This window comes from Thamnophis elegans, chromosome 8, assembly GCF_009769535.1.
Source record: "Thamnophis elegans isolate rThaEle1 chromosome 8, rThaEle1.pri, whole genome shotgun sequence".
In the NCBI taxonomy this organism is placed as follows: domain Eukaryota; kingdom Metazoa; phylum Chordata; class Lepidosauria; order Squamata; family Colubridae; genus Thamnophis; species Thamnophis elegans.
In genome coordinates, this window is record NC_045548.1 from 80,621,104 (window position 1) to 80,642,368 (window position 21,265).

The 21,265-nt window shown below is 50.6% G+C and overlaps 1 protein-coding gene across 1 annotated transcript in view; it reads left to right on the plus strand.

Moving 5' to 3' along the window:
* The window catches only part of EPPK1 (epiplakin 1), a 42,144-nt gene that overhangs the window by 16,369 nt on the left and 4,510 nt on the right, over nucleotides 1-21,265 (plus strand). The window contains 35 exon segments of the mRNA XM_032222365.1: nucleotides 1-468; nucleotides 471-587; nucleotides 590-628; nucleotides 631-864; nucleotides 867-920; nucleotides 923-949; nucleotides 952-999; nucleotides 1,002-1,086; nucleotides 1,088-1,374; nucleotides 1,377-1,446; nucleotides 2,214-2,411; nucleotides 2,559-2,665; nucleotides 2,668-2,906; nucleotides 2,908-3,081; nucleotides 3,083-3,136; nucleotides 3,139-3,193; nucleotides 3,196-3,482; nucleotides 3,484-3,594; nucleotides 3,596-3,727; nucleotides 3,730-4,147; nucleotides 4,619-4,779; nucleotides 4,781-5,083; nucleotides 5,085-5,258; nucleotides 5,260-5,319; nucleotides 5,321-5,375; nucleotides 5,378-5,536; nucleotides 5,539-5,583; nucleotides 5,586-5,642; nucleotides 5,645-5,866; nucleotides 5,869-6,005; nucleotides 6,007-6,243; nucleotides 6,246-6,309; nucleotides 6,312-6,443; nucleotides 6,446-7,966; nucleotides 20,844-20,929. Of these exon segments, the coding sequence (XP_032078256.1) occupies nucleotides 1-468; nucleotides 471-587; nucleotides 590-628; nucleotides 631-864; nucleotides 867-920; nucleotides 923-949; nucleotides 952-999; nucleotides 1,002-1,086; nucleotides 1,088-1,374; nucleotides 1,377-1,446; nucleotides 2,214-2,411; nucleotides 2,559-2,665; nucleotides 2,668-2,906; nucleotides 2,908-3,081; nucleotides 3,083-3,136; nucleotides 3,139-3,193; nucleotides 3,196-3,482; nucleotides 3,484-3,594; nucleotides 3,596-3,727; nucleotides 3,730-4,147; nucleotides 4,619-4,779; nucleotides 4,781-5,083; nucleotides 5,085-5,258; nucleotides 5,260-5,319; nucleotides 5,321-5,375; nucleotides 5,378-5,536; nucleotides 5,539-5,583; nucleotides 5,586-5,642; nucleotides 5,645-5,866; nucleotides 5,869-6,005; nucleotides 6,007-6,243; nucleotides 6,246-6,309; nucleotides 6,312-6,443; nucleotides 6,446-7,966; nucleotides 20,844-20,929 (6,617 nt within the window).

Consider the following 21,265-nt stretch of genomic DNA (forward strand, 5'->3'; position numbering starts at 1 on the left):
ACGGGGGCATCATTGACCCCATGCACAGTCACCGCCTCCCTGTGGAGGTGGCTTGCAGGCGGGGCTGCTTGGATGAAGAAACCTGCATCCTGCTTTCTGATGAGGGGCTTGTTCCCAAAGGATTTGTAGATCCCAACACCCAGGAAAAGATTACCTACGCTCAGCTCCTGCTCAGGTGCACCAAAGATTCAAAGACAGGGGCATACCTGCTGCCGTTATTAGAGAAGAGAGAGTATATATTTGTGGATGAAAAAACGAGGCGTGTCCTCTCATCTTGCAAAATAAACGTAGGTCTTGGGAAATACAAAGGACATTTCATTTCCCTTTGGGAACTCCTTTCTTCTGACTACATTACAAAAGAAAAGCAGAAAGAAATGATTAAAAATATCAGGGGGGTGTTGAAATTCTGAAGTCTATTGCCAAGGCAAATACTGAAGATAATAGAGGAAAGAGAAGACCACAGAAAAGACCATATGGTTCCAGACTACGGCGGAAAGTCACAGCTTCCGAACTACAAAAGGCAGACAGCATTAATGAAGAAAACGTTGAACAATTTGGAAGCAGGAAAGAGAGAGCGCAGGATGTCGCCAGATGGATTCAGTGAAGAGGTACCTGGAAGGCAACAGCTGCATGCTGGAGTGCTGGTGCCGTCCAGGCAGACCCTTCCAAGTCAGAGAAGATGACATCTACCAGGCCATGGGAAAGGCATTCTGAGGCCAGGCACGGCCCTGGTGTTGCTGGAGGCACAGGCCGCCACGGGCTTCATCATTAACCCATTAAGCAATGAGAGACTTTCTGTAGATCAGGCAATTGAAGCTGGGGTGGTAGGAGAAGAAATACAGAAAAAGTACTTATGCAGAGAGAGCCGAAAGGTTACAAGGATCCAAACACAGGAAAAACTATTTCACTCTTCCAAGCAATGAAAAGGAATTAATCTTAAAAGAGCATGGATCCGCCTGCTGGAAGCCCAGATTGCCACGGGGGGCATCATTGATCCTGTGACAGTCACCGCCTCCCCGTGGAAGTAGCGTACAAGCGGGGCTACTTTGATGAGGAATGAACCGGATCCTCTCTGATCCCACCGACGAACCAAGGGCTTCTTTGACCCAAACACACACGAAAACCTCACTTACCTGCAGCTTCTGCAGCGGTGCCTGCCCGACCCAGAAACTGGTTTGCTGCTGCTCCACATCATGGACAAGGGCTGCTTCTCCTCTTCCCTCAACGAGAACACCAGGAAGGCTTTGCAGGCGGCCAAGACCCAGATCGGCGTGGGGCTGTTCCGGGACCAAGTGGTTTCTGTATGGGACCTCCTCTTCTCCAGATACATCCTTCCGTCCAAGAGGCAGGACTTGCTGAGGCAGCACAAAGCAGGCCCATGACACTTGAGCGCCTCACCCAAGTCCTCATCGCCATAATCACCGAGGCAGAGGAAAAGAGTGCCAGGCCCATCGGTCACAAAGAAGCTCCCAACCAACAACCATGACAGCAGATGATGCCACGATACAACCACCACTTGGAGAGCCCTGGATGAAGACCCTCGAGTCAACGACCGTGGATATGCCTGCAGGCAACTGCCAAGGGCGAGGGTCACCCTCTGGGACCTGCTCTTCTCAAACAACATTTCCGAGGAGAAGAGGACAGAGTTACTGGACTTGTTCAAAAGTGGGCTGCTGTCAACGGAGCGGCTCAGCGTCGTCCTCCACGCCTTGGTTGCCAAAAAGGAAGCCACTGGCAGGAAGCTCGATGTGAAGGTGAGGAGTCCAGATCAAGAGGCGGCGGCAGATCCCCGGGCTCTCAGGGATTCCTCCTTAGACCCGGCAAACTGGGAAAGCGCCCTGCGCTCTCAGCTCCTGTCCGCACCTTCCGCTGACCAAGAGTTCTCCGCTTGGGACACCCTGTTCCCGAGCGCTTCACAGAGCACGAACGGGAAGAGCTTCTGAGCAGATACAGGAGGGGCAGCCTCCCCCTTGAGGAGCTCACAAAGATTCTCACCGACCGCCTTCCCAGAGCCACAAGCAGCGAACGCATCTTCCCACAGACTTCCACACATCCAGCTCAAGTGCCGAGGCCGAAGACACCAGAGAAGGGGGGAAGGGGATCCTGCCCGACCTGCGGAAAGAGGAGGCTCTGAAAGTCCCGGAAGGTGGAGGTCACGGCTGCGGCGTTTCACGGGCGTAAAGGTGTCGGTGTGGGAGGTACTTCATTCCAAGTACATCCCTGTGGAGAAAAGGAGGAGCTTCTACAACTGTACCGGTCGGGCTCCTCACCATTGACCAGATGGAGACCGTGGTCACCGCCATCGTCAATAGACAGAGGACATGAAAAAGAGGAGAACCGTCCCACGCTCCCGTGTCTCCTGTCCTGGAGGGTCTCTTGCGTAACCAGACCGTGACCCTGCAGGTTGGCGAGTTCCAGGACAGAGGAGTTCCGTCCTGGGAACTCCTCTTCTCCCAAGCATTCCAGAAAGCCAAAGAGAGGAGCGTGCTGATGAAATACCGATTGGGATCCTTGACCATTCAGAAATGATCAGCACCCTGTCTCGCTTCAACGCCAAGGACAGGGCTTTTCCCCAGGAGAGGAAGCCACACTTCCCTCCAACACAACGAACTGGAATGCACCTTGGCGACAGGTGACCAAGACGTGCCTGTGGGTGAGTTTCAAGGCTCCAGCGATCTGCGTGGGAGCTCCTCTTCTCCAAGTACGTGACTGCGGCCAAGCGCCAGGAGCTGCTGCAGAAATACCAAGAGAGGTCTGTGGCCCCAGTAGAGCTGGTCCAAATTCTCACCAACCTGCTGGAAGAGTATGGAAGACAAGGGAAACCAGCCGAGGTTCTCGGGGCTGAGGAAGCAGGTGCGGCCTCAGAACTGTTTGACTCCCGCATCACAACCAAGCCAACGCTCTCCCGAGTTCACGCAAGGCACCAAGACGGTGGAAGAGGTCAGCGAGATGGATTCAGTGAAGAGGTACCTGGAAGGCAACAGCTGCATCGCTGGAGTGCTGGTTCCATCCAGGGCAGACCCTTCCAAGTCAGAGAAGATGACCATCTACCAGGCCACGTGGAACGGCATTCTGAGGCCAAGGCACGGCCCTGGTGTTGTGCTGGAGGCAACAGGCCGCCACGGGCTTCATCACATGGACGACCCCCCTGGGGAATCAGAACTCTCCGTCGATGACGCTGTCTCTGTTGAACTGGTGGGGCCGAGCTGCAGGAGAAGCTTCGCTCTGCAGAGAGGGCTGTGACTGGATATAAGGACCCCTATACGGGAAACAAGCTCTCCCTCTTCCAGGCCATGAAGAAAGGTCTCATAGTCAAAGAGCATGGGATCCGCCTGCTGGAAGCCCAGATTGCCACGGGGGGCATCATTGATCCTGTGCACAGTCACCGCCTCCCCGTGGAAGTAGCGTACAAGCGGGGCTACTTTGATGAGGAAATGAACCGGATCCTCTCTGATCCCACCGACGACACCAAGGGCTTCTTTAGACCCAAACACACACGAAAACCTCACTTACCTGCAGCTTCTGCAGCGGTGCCTGCCCGACCCAGAAACTGGTTTGCTGCTGCTCCACATCATGGACAAGGGCTGCTTCTCCTCTTTCCCTCAACGAGAACACCAGGAAGGCTTTGCAGGCGGCCAAGACCCAGATCGGCGTGGGGCTTTTCCGGGACCAAGTGGTTTCTGTATGGGACCTCCTCTTCTCCAGATACATCCTTCCGTCTCAAGAGGCAGGACGTTGCTGAGGCAGCACAAAGCAGGCACCATGACACTTGAGCGCCTCACCCAAGTCCTCATCGCCATAATCACCGAGGCAGAGAAAAGAGTGCCAGGAGGCCCATCGGTCACAAAGAAGCTCCCAACCAACCAACCATGACAGCAGATGATGCCACGGATCAACCACCACTTGGAGAGCCCTGGATGAAGACCCCTCGAGTCAACGACCGTGGATATGCCTGCAGGCAACTGCCAACGGGCAGGGGTCACCCTCTGGGACCTGCTCTTCTCAAACAACATTTCCGAGGAGAAGAGGACAGAGTTTACTGGACTTGTTCAAAAGTGGGCTGCTGTCAACGGAGCGGGCTCAGCTGTCGTCCTCCACGCCTTGGTTGCCAAAAAGGGAAGCCACTGGCAGGAGAGCTCGTGTGAAGGTGAGGAGTCCAGATCAAGAGGCGGCGGCAGATCCCGGGCTCTCAGGGATTCTCCTTAGACCCGGCAAACTGGGAAAGCCCCTGCTCTCTCAGCTCCTGTCCGCACCTTCCGCTGACCAAGAGTTCTCCGCTTGGGACACCCTGTTCTCCCGAGCTTCACAGAGCACGAACGGGAAGAGCTTCTGAGCAGATACAGGAGGGGCAGGCCCTCCCCCTTGAGGAGCTCACAAAGATTCTCACCGACCGCCTTCCCAGAGCCACAAGCAGCGAACGTCATCTTCCCACAGACTTCCCACATCCAGCTCAAGTGCCGAGGCCGAAGACAACCAGAGAAGGGGGGGAAGGGGATCCTGCGACCTGCGGAAAGAGGAGGCTCTGAAGTCCCGGAAGGTGGAGGTCACGGCTGCGGCGTTTCACGGGCGTAAGTTTCGGTGTGGGAGGTACTTCATTCCAAGTACATCCCTGGTGGAGAAAGGAAGGAGCTTCTACAACTGTACCGGTCGGGCATCCTCACCATTGACCAGATGGAGACCGTGGTCACCGCCATCGTCAATAAGACAGAGGACAGTGAAAAGAGAGAACCGTCCCACACTCCCGTGTCTCCTGGCTCCTGGGAGGGTCTCTTGCGTAACCAGGACCGTGACCCTGCAGGTTGGCGAGTTCCAAGGACAGAGGATCTCCGTCTGGGAACTCCTCTTCTCCCAAAGCATTCCAGAAAGCCAAAGAGAGGAGCTGCTGATGAAATACCGATTGGGATCCTTGACCATTCAGGAAATGATCAGCACCCTGGTCTCGCTTCACGCCAAGGACAGGCTTTTTCCCCAGGAGAGGAAGCCACACTTCCCTCCCAACACAACGAACTGGAATGCACACTTGCGACAGGTGACCATAGACGTGCCTGTGGGTGAGTTTCAAGGCTCCAGGCGATCTGCGTGGGGAGCTCCTCTTCTCCAAGTACGTGACTGCGGCCAAGCGCCAGGGAGCTGCTGCAGAAATACCAGAGAGGTCTGTGGCCCCAGGAGAGCTGGTCCAAATTCTCACCAACCTGCTGGAAGAGATGGAAGACAAGGGAAACCAGCCGAGGTTCTCGGGGCTGAGGAAGCAGGTGTCCGGCCTCAGAACTGTTTGACTCCCACATCATCAACCAAGCCACGCTCTCCGAGTTCACGCAAGGGCACCAAGACGGTGGAAGAGGTCAGCGAGATGGATTCAGTGAAGAGGTACCTGGAAGCAACAGCTGCATCGCTGGAGTGCTGGTGCCATCCAGGACAGACCCTTCCAAGTCAGAGAAGATGACCATCTACCAGGCCACGTGGAAAGGCATTCTGAGGCCAGGCACGGCCCTGGTGTTGCTGGAGGCACAGGCCGCCACGGGCTTCATCACCGACCCCTGGGGAATCAGAACTCTCCCGTCGATGACGCTGTCTCTGTTGAACTGGTGGGGCCGAGCTGCAGGAGAAGCTTCGCTCTGCAGAGAGGGCTGTGACTGGATATAAGGACCCTATACGGGAAACAAGCTCTCCCTCTTCCAGGCCATGAAGAAAGGTCTCATAGTCAAAGAGCATGGGATCCGCCTGCTGGAAGCCCAGATTGCCACGGGGGGCATCATTGATCCTGTGCACAGTCACCGCCTCCCCGTGGAAGTAGCGTACAAGCGGGGCTACTTTGATGAGGAAATGAACCGGATCCTCTCTGATCCCACCGACGACACCAAGGGCTTCTTGACCCAAACACACACGAAAACCTCACTTACCTGCAGCTTCTGCAGCGGTGCCTGCCCGACCCAGAAACTGGTTTGCTGCTGCTCCACATCATGGACAAGGGCTGCTTCTCCTCTTCCCTCAACGAGAACACCAGGAAAGGCTTTGCAGGCGGCCAAGACCCAGATCGGCGTGGGGCTGTTCCGGGACCAAGTGGTTTCTGTATGGGACCTCCTCTTCTCCAGATACATCCTTCCGTCCAAGAGGCAGGACTTGCTGAGGCAGCACAAAGCAGGCACCATGACACTTGAGCGCCTCACCCAAGTCCTCATCGCCATAATCACGAGGCAGAGGAAAGAGTTCCAGGCCATCGGTCACAAAGAAGCTCCCAACAACCACCCATGACAGCAGATGATGCCACGGATCAACCACCACTTGGAGAGCCCTGGATGAAGACCCTCGAGTCACGACCGTGGATATGCCTGCAGGCAACTGCCAAGGGCAGAGGGTCACCCTCTGGGACCTGCTCTTCTCAAACAACATTTCCGAGGAGAAGAGGACAGAGTTACTGGACTTGTTCAAAAGTGGGCTGCTGTCAACGAGCGGCTCAGCATCGTCCTCCACGCCTTGGTTGCCAAAAAGGAAGCCACTGGCAGGAAGCTCGATGTGAAGGTGAGGAGCCCAGATCAAGAGGCGGCGGCAGATCCCCGGGCTCTCAGGGATTCCTCCTTAGACCTGGCAAACTGGGAAAGCGCCCTGCGCTCTCAGCTCCTGCCCGCACCTTCCGCTGACCAAGAGTTCTCCGCTTGGGACATCCTGTTCTCCGAGCGCTTCACAGAGCACGAACGGGAAGAGCTTCTGAGCAGATACAGGAGGGGCAGCCTCCCCCTTGAGGAGCTCACAAAGATTCTCACCGACCGCCTTCCCAGAGCCACAAGCAGCGAACGTCATCTTCCCACAGACTTCCACACATCCAGCTCAAGTGCCGAGGCCGAAGACACCAGAGAAGGGGGGGAAGGGGATCCTGCCGACCTGCGGAAAGAGGAGGCTCTGAAGTCCCGGAAGGTGGAGGTCACGGCTGCGGCGTTTCACGGGCGTAAAGTGTCGGTGTGGGAGGTACTTCATTCCAAGTACATCCCTGTGGAGAAAAGGAAGGAGCTTCTACAACTGTACCGATCGGGCATCCTCACCATTGACCAGATGGAGACCGTGGTCACCGCCATCGTCAATAAGACAGAGGACATGAAATCAGGAAATCAGCATCCTTCACAGTATGACCTTTTTCAGTACACATTGGAGTTGGAGGACATCAATGACATTATCCGTAATATCCAGGACCAGAGAACATCCACCTGGGATCCTTTCTTTTTCAGGTGTGTGTCTAAGACCAGTGAGGAAATGAGTCACCTCAAATCTCGAGAATTGGCAGGTAGTGTCCCTGCAGATGGCAAGGTGATGTCTACTGCGGTTACACAAATGGGGACCTCAAGCGATGGGGCATCCGTCTTTTGTGAGCCTTCACTAGGAAACATTTCCTTTCCCCAAGCCTCTGAGGAGCCTTTGGTAGAAAGCACATTTCACTCACAGAGTGATTTAAAGTCTCGATTGTTAAATTTCCCAGTTGCTGAGTTCCATGGAAAAGAAGCCTCATTGTGGGATCTGCTGCATTCTCAGTACATTTCCCACGAGAAAAGGAAGGAGCTGCTGCAGCTCTATCAATTGGGCGATCTCACCCTTGATCAGATGGAATCGGCGGTGATCGGCATCATCCACCCAGAGGAGGGGGGGGAAGAGTGGCCGAGCAGAGGCTGGTCAACCAGCGGCAGCCCCGATTCCACAGCAGCAGCTGACAGTGCGTCCCGGGCTCAGCAGCTGCAATTGAAGAAGACGTTGAGGACCACTCTGGTCCCTGTGACGGTGGGAGAATATAAGGGGCAACGCATATGTGTTCTGGAGCTCCTCTTTTCTAGATACGTCCCTCAGGATAAAAGGCAGGAGCTCCTTGAACTATACAGGGCGGGGACTTTACTCATCGAGGACTTGATAAGCACAATCACTGGCCTGCTGGAAGAGGCGGAACGCCAGCAGGAGAAGCCAGAAACCAAGAAAAGGGCTGTGCGTTGAAAAGAGAGGCAGGACCAAGGGGGAGACCTGTAAGCAACAGACCATCTTGCTGGAGCTGATTCTTTTCTCTCTCATCCACCCAGGAGCCTCCGGCCACCCCACCAAGTGCAGCCTCTCTGGCTGCCATCCCTTTCGCCTCTCACTCCTTTGCTGCTGCATCTGGCTTGGGTGGGCGGTGGGATTTTTCCCTGGGGTTCCCAGGGAATGCTCTCCAGCCGTCTCACTGTTTCTTCCTGGGAACCCCACTCTTGCTTTGGTTTTCTAGAACCCAGATACCAGTGAAAGCACAAGAGGCTGAATCAGTTCCTGCAGGAGGCAAAATGGTGGCTCCCTGCTCAGAACTGCTTACAGGGCTGGGGAGCCATTTGCCCGAGAGACGGGAGGGTTCAAGGTGAATCATATCCTTCGTAGGGGACTTGGGAGGGGGAGGGGGATTAACTGTGTACGACTCCAATTCTGCTGCAACTTAGCTACGTGAATCTCGGTTATTGGACTGTTTCTACTGGCAATAAAAAGAAAGAAAATGTGTTAAAATTGCTTTGACTGCATTGGAATGTGTTCCAGATCCAGGCTGCTTCCCTAGACTGGCTAAAGGGGGGGCGAACAGAGGTATGGGGGTGTCAGGATTCCAAATAACATCCAAAATGAAACCAGATTCCAAGGCAAAGTATTACTCAAAGCTCCAATTTATGAAGAGAGCCATGTTGGCACATCTGGGAAAACCCGAATCTGAAGGCTTCCTGGTTTTCCACACCCAGTTGAGAGTTCAAGATCTTGCCCCCATACCCACAAGCCCATCCCGTGGTCCAATCTCCCACTGCCATGCTGGCAGCTTCCACCCATCCAGCTCCTGTCAGGTTCAGAGGTACCAAGGCAAAGGATGACCTTGGCAATCTAAAAGAAATTTTATTTTGGTTACATCACATTCTACTCCTTACTATCCCCCTCCCATTTCCCCACTACAGAAACTGCATAGTAGATAGAAGAGTGGCAGGCCAAAGATCCAAAAAGGAATCTGGCTGCAGGCCTGACAGGCGGCCTCTCCTCAGAAGAAAAACATTTCCTGAAAAGAGAATAATGTAGGGGTTAACATAACAGAATTAACCACCAGGGGGAAAGTAAACACAAAATCCCGTAAGCCAAACGGGGAATCGGAGTGGCTGAAATGGCCTTGGGCATCTTCCAGTAGTCAAATTCCCCTTCCAACAGTTAAAAACGAGTGGGGGCGGAAGCGAGGAAATGACCTTGTGTTGGAAGAGATTGTGAGCAGAGGGAGACATGCTGTGCGTTAATTTCACGTCCACAAGTGTCTTCCTAGGGGCAAGGTACATTTCAGAATGGGCACTGTTCCTCTGACAGTGACCCCACAGGAATGCCAGGTTCCTGATAAAACGTTTGATGCACAAGGAGGGTGACCCTGTAATTTTTACACCCACGGCTACGGGGCCAACCATGGGGAGACGGCTAAATCCCCAGCTTTTTGAGTACATTATACAAGTCACTTTGCAGCTGGGTTTCTGCCGTTTTGGTTCCCCCTCTACCTCCCTTGTCAAGGACTATCGTAGCCCTGGTCTTTTCCCAAAGATCTGGCTCAACTGGAATGATAAGATGAAGGCCCAGCAGATAAACACAACCAGCATTTCTGACCCAGAGGAGGGTCGGACTGGTTGGTTAAGCTTTGACCTTTGTTCACTCTTATCTGACCACACTGACTGTGCAACAGGAGGGTTTGGAACGTCTCTTTAAAACCCGATAAAGACCCAAGGTCACAAATAGTGGTGTGTGGAAAATATTTTGGCAAGAATTGGAAAAGGAAAGAAAACTTTAGAACCCTTCTTTTTTGAAAACCATAAAAGAACGTTTGCTTAAGATTTAAAATAAAAATAGGTATATTCTTCAAAATCTGTGACAGGCCAGAGTGGCAGATAGTACCAAATTCTTCTTCTTGCTTTTTCTTTATATTTTTCCTGTCTCTAAAAAATGGAGCAATACTCAGATAAAAAAATTGTAAATTCAAAACATTTTGGCTGGACTTCAAAACTTCTCAGAAGGACTTGAGAGATTTGACAAGAAATGGGACAGACTATGGGGAATCACAAAAAATAGATGATGGGGTTGCAGCCCCAGAAATTAAAGAAGTGAATGGAAATACAGAAAACAAAGATAAGAACTCAGATGAACTTATAAATGGAGTAAACGTGAGGGAAGGTGGAAAGAAGGGAAGCTGGAAAAGTGACTTTGACAATTTGGTGCTCCATTCCAAACTCCAAGATGCAGGAGAGAAAGAAAGAGCAAAAAAGATGGAGTTAATAAGACAAATCTATTCAGAAATCAACCTGACAACCAAAATTAATCTTACACTAATAACAACTCAAGGGCAACAAAACCACACGCGAGAGATCGTTTAAGCTTCAAAGTGCGGAGAGAAGCCTTAAACCCTGGAAAGGTCCTGGACAGAGAATCGACACAATAGCTGGCGAGAGAGGAAAGACCATTTTGTTACTGGAAAGATACTGGTTTGGTTTTGGTTTGGTTTATTAGATTTATATGCCGCCCTTCTCCCAAGGACTCAGGGCGGCCTACAACATTAAAAAAACAACACATACTACAAAAGTTAGAAAGTATTCAATAGGATATCCCAAACAAACCCAATTAGAATTAACAATGACATTTTTAAGAAAATTCAATTAAAATTAACAGTGATCAATAATTTATTTTGTTTTGTTCAGGCCAGGCTGGCTTGCTGGAAAAGCCAGCTTTTTAGGAGGTCAGGATTATACGAAGCTCCGGGGGCAGCTCATTCCAGAGGGCAGGCACTCCCAGAGAAGGCTCTCCCCCCTGGGGGTCGCTAGCCGACACTGGCTGGCTGACGGCACCCTGAGGAGGCCAACCCTGTGGGATCGCACTGGGGGCTACCGGTGGCAGTAGGTGGTCTCGCAGGTATCCTGGGCCTAAGCCATGGAGCACTTTAAAGGTCATAATTAGTATCTTGAATTGCACCCGGAAGACAACCGGCAACCAGTGCAGGCCACCTAAAAGGGGTGTAACATGGGAGCACCTAGGTGCCCCCATGATAACCCGCGCAGCCGCATTCTGCACTAGGTGAAGCCTCCGGGTGCTCTTCAAGGGCAGCCCCATGTAGAGAGTGTTACAGTAGTCCAGGCGAGAAAGGACGAGGGCATGAGTGACTGTACACAGAGCATCCCCATCCAGGAAGGGGCGCAACTGACGTATCAGGCAAACCTGGTAAAAGGCCCCCCTGGTCACGGCCGTCAGGTGTTCTTCTAAACTAAGCCGTATCCAGGAGGAGGCCCAGATTGTGGCCCTCTTTGAGGGGGCTAAAATTTCTCTCCCTATCATCAAAGATGGAACAAGATGCACAAATTGGGATGACGGAAACCACAGCCACTCAGTCTTGGAGGGATTGAGCCTGAGACTGTTCCTCCCCATCCAGATCCGCACAGCCTCCAGGCATCGGGACATCACGTCGAGGGCATCGTTTGGGTGGTTTGGGGTAGAGATGAAAAGTTGGGTATCATCAGCATATTGATGATACCATACCCCAAAACCACGGATGATCTCACCTAGTGGTTTCATATATATGTTGAACAGGAGGGGTGAGAGAACCAACCCCTGGGGCACCCCACAAGTGACGTGCCTTGGGGTCAATCCCTGCCCTCCAGTCAACACAAACTGCGACCGATCTGACAGGTAGGAGAACCACCGTAAAATGGTGCCCCCCACTCCCAACCCCCCGAGTCGTCGCAGTAGGATACCATGGTCGATGGTATCGAAAGCCGCTGAGAGGTCTAATAGGATTCATTCATTCATTCATTCATTTATTCATTCATATACAGGATCAGGACAGAGGAGCAGCCCCTGTCCTGGGCCACCAGAGATCATCGACCAACGCGACCAATGCCGTCTCTGTGCTGTATCCGGGCCTGAAACCCGACTGAAACAGATCCAGGTAGACAGCTTCATCCAGGAACTGGGGAAGCTGACGTGCTACCACACTCTCAACAACCTTCACTACAAAGCGAAGGTTGGAGACCGGACGATAGTTGGCTAAAGAAGCTGGGTCCAGGGAAGGCTTCTTAAGGAGGGGCCTCACCACCGACTCCTTCAAGGCAGTAGGAAAGAACCCCTCTCTCAACGAAGCGTTGGTAATCGCCTGGAGCCAGCCTCGTGTCACCTCCCAGGAAGCCGAGACTAACCAAGAGGGACACGGGTCCAGCACACAAGTGGCAGCACTGAGTCTCCCCATAATCCTGTCCATGCCCTCGGGGGTCACAGGGTCAAACTCAGATGGTCTCCACAAGATTCATCCCCGTCGACTCGCCCGAATCTATCCAGTCAGAGTCCAAGCCTGTCCGGATCTGAGCGATTTTATCCTGCAGATACTGAACAAATTCTTCAGCCCTACCCTGCAAGGGGTCTTTCCCAGTTCCTTGGTTAAGTAAGGAGCGGGTCACCCTAAACAGGGCGGCTGGGCAGTTATCTGAGGATGTGATAAGAGCGGAAAAATGTTGCCGTTTTGCCGCTTTTATCGCCACTAAGTAGGATTTAATATGAATTCTTATTAGTGTTCGATCAGATTCAGACCGGCTGGCCCTCCAACCACTCTCTAGGCGTCTTTTCCGGTGTTTCATCTCCCGGAGCTCCTCGGTAAACCAGGGAGCTATCCGGGATGTCAGAGGCCGCAAAGGCACAAAACGATCCAAAACCCCAGTGGCCGCCCTATCCCAGGCCTTCCGCTAGGGCTTCGGTCGAGTTGTGAGCAAGGGATTCAGGAAAGTCCCAAGCTCCATCAGGAACCTTTCAGGGTCCATCAGGCGCCTGGGGCGGAACCATTTAGTCAGTTCCACCTCCCTGCGGTGAAGGGTAGCAGTATGGAAGTCACGCCTGATGAGGAAATGATCCGACCATGACAAGGGTTGGATAGAAACATCCCCTAAATCTAGATCATTCATCCAGAGAAAAAAATCAGGTCGAGCGTGCGTCCCCCATTATGGATGGGGTCTGAATTAACTGAGTAGGTCTATAGCCGTCATGGAAGCCATGAATCCTGAGCTGACTTGGATGTCTTGCCAATGGAAGGCAGATTGAAATCCCCAGGATCATAAGCCTGGGGAAATCAACCGCCAATCCAGCTAACACCATTTCTAGCAGCTCCGGCAGGGCCGATGAAACGTAGCAGGGAGACATGTACATAACAAAAAGGCCCACCTGAACTCAAGGCCCATTTCACAAAAAGGGACTCACACCCGCCTATCTGACGGTGAACTCATGAGGTCTGAGACTTTCCCTAATAACCACCGCCACCCCCCCACCCCTGCCCTGGGCTCTCAGCTGGTGAAACGCCCGGAAGGCCTGGTGGCATAATCACTAAGGGGAACCATCCCCTCATGGCTCAGCCAGGTCTCCATAATGGACGCCAGGTCCGCTCTACCCTCTTGATGAGGTCGTAAATGAGGGGAGTCTTATGTACCACGGACGTGGGCGTTAAGCGACACCAGCGGAGACCAGGGTCCTGTATCCTGACAACCCAGGGGTGTGAGAAGGGTGATGAGGGTCGAAACGCGCGATCGCTCTTATACAGCGACACCGCGTCCCCTGACCAATAATTTGGCCCTCGGCCCCCCACTATATCTGCTCTCCCACAAACAGTGGAGATGGTGGAACCCCCAATGGAATGGCTTAATGTCTCCCCCCAGAATCCTAACCTTCCAGCACTCCCGACCGTGCCCATTAGTTGCTCTGGACTGTGCCCTGGCAGACTCCCCCCCCCAAAAGCCGCTGTTGAGCCATCGTATCACCCCCACCCCACCCTTAAGTTTTTCTTTAAAAACCCTGTAAAAAACCCAAGAAGTCTCTCTCTTCGCATGCCACCTCTCGGGATCCTGATCCGTCATTAAGGAAGCGTCTTGATAGGCAGAAGGCCATCCCCGGGAAAGGGGGAGTTTCCCGAGGGAATAAAGTTCTGTCGCAGTGGTAAACATAGAGGAGAGTGTGGCATCAAACGGGATGACATCATGGGGAGATGGAACGGGGAGATGAAACGGGGGGGGGCAGCCAGCAGGTGTTCAAGGGGGGGGTCGGGGAAGCTTATGTCCATCATAACAATTGGTTCGGTGTTAATGCTAGTTGATGGGAAAAGCTAGTTAATTAGGTAGAGATTTTAGTACCTTATAGGCTGTTTTAGATTACCATTGAATGTTTATTCATTAACATAAATTTACTATGATACTAATAGAGAAATAATAACCCTAGTTAGGATAAATAACCAGGCCATAGAAATGCTAATGTATATTTTGGGTGATTGTCAAGTAGAAATGTTAATATCTCTTAGATTGTCTTAGATGTCTAATGTTTATTTTCTTAGCACGTAATTAACTAATTTAGGATTGAGGGAAAAGTCCTATAAATCTTATTATAAATCATTGTTTAAAGACGGCTATAAAGTTATAATATGTGTGAGCCTGGAGAGGAGAGGTGAGATAAACAGTAAATAACCTTTAGTTAACTACAATAATAACAATGAATATTAATGGACAATATTTAATGATACACACAGGTGGGTTACCGGGGGGGGGGGGGGGAGACAGATGCTTAGATATCTTACTTAACCGAATTAATTTTAGAAATATGTTATAAAGGTGCAATGTTATTGGAGATCTATTGAAATTGCAAATGAATGCCAGTAGGTGGTTGTGTCTTTAATATAATGATTCTAGATAAAAACATGTTTAAAACAATGGTAACCAAATGAGAATTATGGTACAGGGATAGTAAAATACATAACTTTTCTTTCTTGACTTAAAATGTACAACCTGATTTGAATGAAGCATATGTAAGGGTTGTGGACAAGGCCATGAGAGCTGTGAGTGCCTCCACATGTGTACTGGACCCGTGCCCCTCCTGGGTGGTTGTTAACAGCAGGGAGGTGACACGGGGCTGGATCCAAGTGGTTGTTACCGCCTCCCTTCGGGAGGGGGTCTTTCCCCCCGCATTAAAGGTGGCGGTGGTGAGACCCCTCCTGAAGAAACCGTCTTTGGATCCAGCCGTCCTAAACAACTATCGTCCAGTCTCCAACCTCCCCTTTGTGGGGAAGGTTGTTGAAAAGGTGGTGGCCTTTCAGCTCCAGCGGTCCTTGGAGGAAACCAGTTATCTAGATCCCTTCCAGTCAGGTTTCAGGGCTGGCTACAGCACGGAAACTGCTTTGGTCGCATTGATCGATGATCTCTGGAGAGCCAGGGATGGAGGTCATGCCTCCATCCTAGTACTCCTTGACCTCTCGGCGGCTTTCGATACCATCGACCATGGTATCCTTCTGCGACAACTGCGGGAGGTGGGGGTGGGAGGCACTGTCTTGCGGTGGTTCTCCTCTTACCTCTCGGACAGGTCGCAGTCGGTGTTGGTCGGAGGGCAGAGATCGACCCCTAGGCCCCTAACGTATGGGGTGCCGCAGGGTTCGGTCCTGTCCTCCCTCCTCTTTAATATCTACATGAAACCGCTGGGTGAGATCATTCGACGGCACGGGATAAAATACCACCAGTATGCGGACGATACACAGCTGTATCTGTCCGCCCCGTGCCAACTCAATGAAGCGATGGACGTGATGTGCCAGGGCCTCGAGGCTGTTAGGGACTGGATGGGGGTTAACAAGCTTGTACTCAATCCAGATAAGACCGAGTGGCTGCTGTGCTTCCCTCCTACTAATTGGCCAAGTGTTCCACCTCTCAGGCTGGGGGGTCAAATAGTACGCCCCTCAGATAGGGTCCGCAACTTGGGAGTCCTCCTGGACCCACAGCTGACTTTTGAACACCATTTGTCAGCTGTGACCAGGGGGGCATTTGCCCAGGTTCGCCTGGTGCACCAGTTGCGTCCCTACCTGAACCGGGAGGCTCTCACAACAGTCACTTGTGTCCTTGTGACCTCTAGACTGGAATACTGCAACGTGCTCTACATGGGGCTGCCCTTGAAGAGTATACAGCGACTTCAGCTTGTCCAGAATGCAGCCACGCGAGTGATCGTGGGTGCGCCTCGGTTCACCCACGTAACACCTATCCTCCGTGAGCTGCACTGGCTGCCTGTTGATCTCCGGGTACGCTTCAAGGTGCTAGTTGTCACCTACAAAGCCCTTCATGGTATTGGACCTGGGTACTTGAGAGACCGCCTGCTGCCAATCACCTCCACTAGACCGATAAGATCCCACAGATTAGGCCTCCTCCGAATTCCATCCGCCGGCCAGTGTCGACTGGTGACTACCCGGAGGAGGGCCTTCTCTGTGGCTGCTCCGACCTTTTGGAACGAACTCCCCGTGGAGATTCGAACCCTCACCACCCTCCAGGCCTTCCGCACAGCCCTTAAAACCTGGCTGTTCCGACAGGCCTGGGGCTAAAGACTCGCTGCCCCACTTCGAATGGTATGACTGTTGTGCTTTTTAACCATGTATGGTTTTATGTTTTTTGTAACTTTGTTTGTTTTCCCCTCCCTTTGAGTTGTGAGCCGCCCTGAGTCCCTTTAGGGAAAAGGGCGGCATACAAATAAATTAAAATGAAATGAAAAAAAAAAAATGAAGAAACCCACGGAATGTATTTGTAACCAATCGATACGCTTTCAACAAGATGTAACGAAAGATGTTTTTTTTTGTTTGTTTGTTTAACTAAAACAATAAAAAAAGTTCTCAAAAAACAACAACAACAACTGCGGGACCAAGCATCCTCAATTGGGCAAAGACTGCGAGGGACCCTGTAGGATCAGGTTGGATTAAACAAATGCTGTTTCTTCTGCTATGTGGGATCGCGAGCCTGGCCTTTTTTCCTTCCATAATAACCCCTATTCAAGCAACTCGTTACGAGGTCCGTAAAGGAAATACGGGTTGAAAAGGAATTAATTCTGATGGAAAGCTTTATTGACCATAGGATTGCCCCACATCAGGATGATGAAGATGAAATTTCAGATACTGGCACGTATGTTCGACTTGCACTCTTGGGAGTGGAGAAAGTGCTTCTGGAAGATAAGCCCTAAGAATTATTCTATGTGTATTTCTTTTCCCTCTCGCTGATGGGTGTTCTGAATTGTTAATCAAAAACTCTGTCATGGCCTAGACTCAATTGTAGCTATTAATAGAGTCTAGAAGGGGGGATAAAGCAGGATAAAATGTGAATTAAAATATAAGAGTAAGACGTGGCAGAAGGAAAATGCCATAAGCCCTAAACCACAGAAGTCCAGTAAAGGTTCCAGTAAAAGTTCTTATACCAAAACCACAGGGTTCAGCTAAAGTTCGCATAGAGACACGTGTAGCCAGTACCTATGGCCCAAGACAAAAGGAGAAGTCAGACAATATCTACTTATAAGGCTTCTTTCCTCAAGGCAACCAATAAGAAATGAGTTAAGTGTTTCCGTGCTACGCTGCCTTTGAGAGTGTATAAGAACGCCTGATTCGATAATGAAGGTGGTTCAGAACTTGCAATGCTAGTCTTCTGTTCTAGTTTTCTGAACCTGGCTGCCAATAAACTTCTCCTTGCATCCTGAAACGTCTAAGCCCTGTCATTTTCTACAAGAAGATGAACAATTTTACAAGGTTTGGGATTTGTTTTATCAACGGTTAGATAAAAATCATAGTAATGGAAAATGTTGGAGATTTTTTTCATATTTTAAGAATAGTAAAATGATATATACAATCCCATAAAGGTTCAGCATTGTTAAACAGATTAGAACGATGTAATGGAATTATGTTTTTATGTATGATTTTAACATATAGAATACTCTGTTTAAAATGAAGGAATAATAATTGGAGTTGAATAATTGATATATAACGCTAATAATGTACTTATGTTTATCTAAGGAACAATTTGTGATTCGATATATAATTGTAAGTGGTGACCATGGAAAAGACGCAAAAAATCTTGCAACCAAACGACACGCTAAATGAAAGGGAAGAAGGTTGTATGTGTCTTATGTTTCGTTCGTTTTTGTTGGTTTAAAAATAAAAAAAAATAATTAAAAAAAACCAAATAACTCAGATGACACATTATTAAATCAGGGGGAGGAGAAATAAGAAAGTATGAAAATGTAAATATACAGGCGGAAAAATGATCTGAAAATGTTAAATGTTAAATAACAATTATAAGAATGTATATTTGAGAATAAAGTTGAAGGGAAAAATAAAAAACTTTTTTATATAAAAAAAGAAAATTATGGGCATCTAATGATGTCCAACTGTGTAATAATATTTTGGTGATAGTTGGAAATGTAGATATGATTTAAAACTATGTGAAATGATGTTTGAACCTGGCCCACACTGTCCAAAAAATACGCACTGGGGGGGGAGGGGAATAATAATGGAATTGTTATATATGTATACATTTAAAAGGAGGATGTATGTAAAATTATTAACATGAAAGACAAATACTGGAATGTGTCTATTAATACCCTCAATATTAAATGGAGTCTGCTCAGATTCTGAAATATACCATGTAAGCCAAGTGGATAGAGGGGAAAGGAGGGGAAGAGAGGGGATAGGAGAGAAGGAAGCAGAGGTGAGGAAGAGAGTGGGAGAGAGAGAAGGAGTGGAAAGAAGAGAGAGGAGAAGGAGAAAGGAAGGGAAAGGAGAGAAGAGAAAGGAGTGATGGTAGAGGGAAGGAAGGAGGTAGGAAGAAGAAGGAGAGGGGGAGAGGAGATAGTGCTGTTGTGGAACAGGGTATAATACGGTGTACGGAAAGCAGAAGAGCAACTGAGAGTTGTGGGTAGATGATGAGATATAATACTGGATAATACATAATAGTGTTTGTTAAGATGTAATGATATACTTGTGGATACTTATATGGAAATGAAAATAAAAAAACATTTCTTAATAAAAGAAGGGGATGAGTGATCTTTCCTCAAGAGGGCATTTGTGGAGGATTCGACCTGAAGTTCTGCAGCTGGACAGACGTGGGGGAGGTGAGCTCTGAAGACGCTTACATGAACCCTGTCTGTCAAACTGTCTCCGAGATCCGTTTTTGGATCAGAATCTCCCTGGAGTGGGGGGGGGAGAAGAAGGGGCAGCGTCTCATCAGACCCAGAGGGAGTGCAACAGGCCCTCATAGGTCAGAGATTTGCCCTCTGAATCGGAGCCGGGGCGGCAGCATAGCAACATGACTGCACAAAAAGCTGGCTCCACTTTTATACATGATAATTAAACTGAGTTGCTAATTGGTTGAATATGACAATAGAAGGGCAATTAAGCATGGTTAAAATATATGAAACATGGACATACATCATAGAACTTTTAAGATGATGGACCAAGTGAGGTGTGGACCGCTTGTTGTTCTACATAGCAGATTAAGGGAATTGTAGTGAACATTGAACAGTAAGCATTGTTATTTAAAGACAATTAAGGGTAACCTGTCAAGATATGGAAAAATGGAGAGGGAACAGGAAATATACTTACAATGGGAAATTATTGCGATTATAAAGACGGAACTACAAATATGGAGCGTGTAAGGAAGCATAATTATATAAACATAATGATGAGAATAGCTGGAAATTGTAACCATCTACATCTCGACCCAAAATAGGTGGGTTTAAAAATATGATTACTATATATGTATACTTTTTTGTTCTATTTGTTTAAAAAAAGGAGGAAGATATATGTTAAAATGAAATAAGTATATTGAAAAGGAATTATAAATACCATCAACATAAAATGTAGGGAAGAAGAGAGGGATAGGAGAGAGGGCGGGGGGGGGGGAAAGAGGAGGAGAGAAAGGAGGAGTGGAAAGGGGAGAGAGGAGAAGGAGAGAGGAAGGGGAAGTAGAGAAGAGAAGGATGACAGAGGGAAGAAAGGAGGTGTGGGGGGAGGAGAGAAGGAGAAGAAAGTGATGGATAAGGTACAAATATGGTGTATGAAGAGCAGAAGAGCCAATAATCATTTCTGGGAGTTGATGGTAAGATGAATTGATGTAAACATTTAATAATACAATACGATATTGGCTATGTAATAGTATACATGTGATTATATGTTATTAAAATGAAAAAAATAAAAACTTTTTTTTAAAAGAAGGCGTTTGTGGTGGGGGGAGACCTACACCAGCTCCCCTGTTTGAATGCTGCTTCTGCCTGCATTTGGCTATCCAGCTGACAGGCTCCCCTCTTGTAGGGCTAAAACCCCTTCCCTAGCCTAGGCTCTGTCTGCTGGACTTGATGGGGGGGGGGAGCTGGGATTGTGCTGCCAGAGGGGACCAGCTGCTCGCCCCTGCCTTTGCTCTTCGGCATCTGGAGCTGACCACCACCTTCCCAAGAAACCGTCAAACATCTCCTCTAGCTTGAGAATGTGAGGCTGAGAGGGGCGCACTTACTGCAGAACCCCCCCCCCCAATCAAGGGGGCAGTTGGATCTGTGTCCCTAGAGGCATCCCAGACTGAGCATCCAAACAACCGGCCGGCTCGGCTTATTTGCCCCCCCCCCCCGACTACTTTCCCTCCCCACCCGGCCTCCCCACGGGGGGGCAGCCAGTGGAAGAGAAAGGCGTGGCTTAGTCATCTGGCCGGAGGGCAGTCCTGACCCCCCGCCCGCGCCCCGCCCTTCCTCCTCTCTGTGGCAGGTCGCTCCAGAAGAGGCGCTGGGTTGGGCCCCCATGCGGCTTTCCCCCTCGGCCCGCGAAGGGAGGCAAGCGGGGATGAGCTTCGGTTCGCCCGGACCTCGCAAGGTGGCAGCCCGAGTCCCGAAGCTCCCAGCTTCCCAGCAGCCGTGGACCTCGGCCGGGCCGACACCCCGCTCTCCCGAGCGAGGAGGGAGGGACGCGGGAGGAGGGTTTGGCACGTGATCGGCGGACCGGCGCTGCATCACCCCGGGGCTGGGATGGGGCGCGCTTTTAAAGTGAGGCCGAGCCGGCCGAGCAGGGAAGCCGTCGAGCCGCCGTCGGAGCAGCAGCAGAACAGAAACCAGCCGCCCGGAGCAGCCTTTGCAGGTAAGGCGGGGGGGGGGGCGAGGGGTGTCGCGCTTGGGGACCTCCACCTTCCCCTTGTCCAATCCCGGCCCCGGGGTCGCGCTTCCTGCCCCCCCCCCCCAGGAAGGGCCGAGTGGGGCGAGAGCTGAGGTGCCTCTTGAGGCTGCGGTGCTGCGGATGTCCCGCTTGCGGTCCTCTCGCCAGAGACCAGACCCGGCCGCCGGCCGGCCGGTCTTGGGACCAGAAGCCTCTCTGCGCGGAGTGGAACGTGCACCGCGAAAGGCGCGCCGCTTTTCCGAACTACGGGAGGCGGCAGCGCTCCAAAGAGAAGGTCCCTTGGCCAGGGAGAGCCCCGGT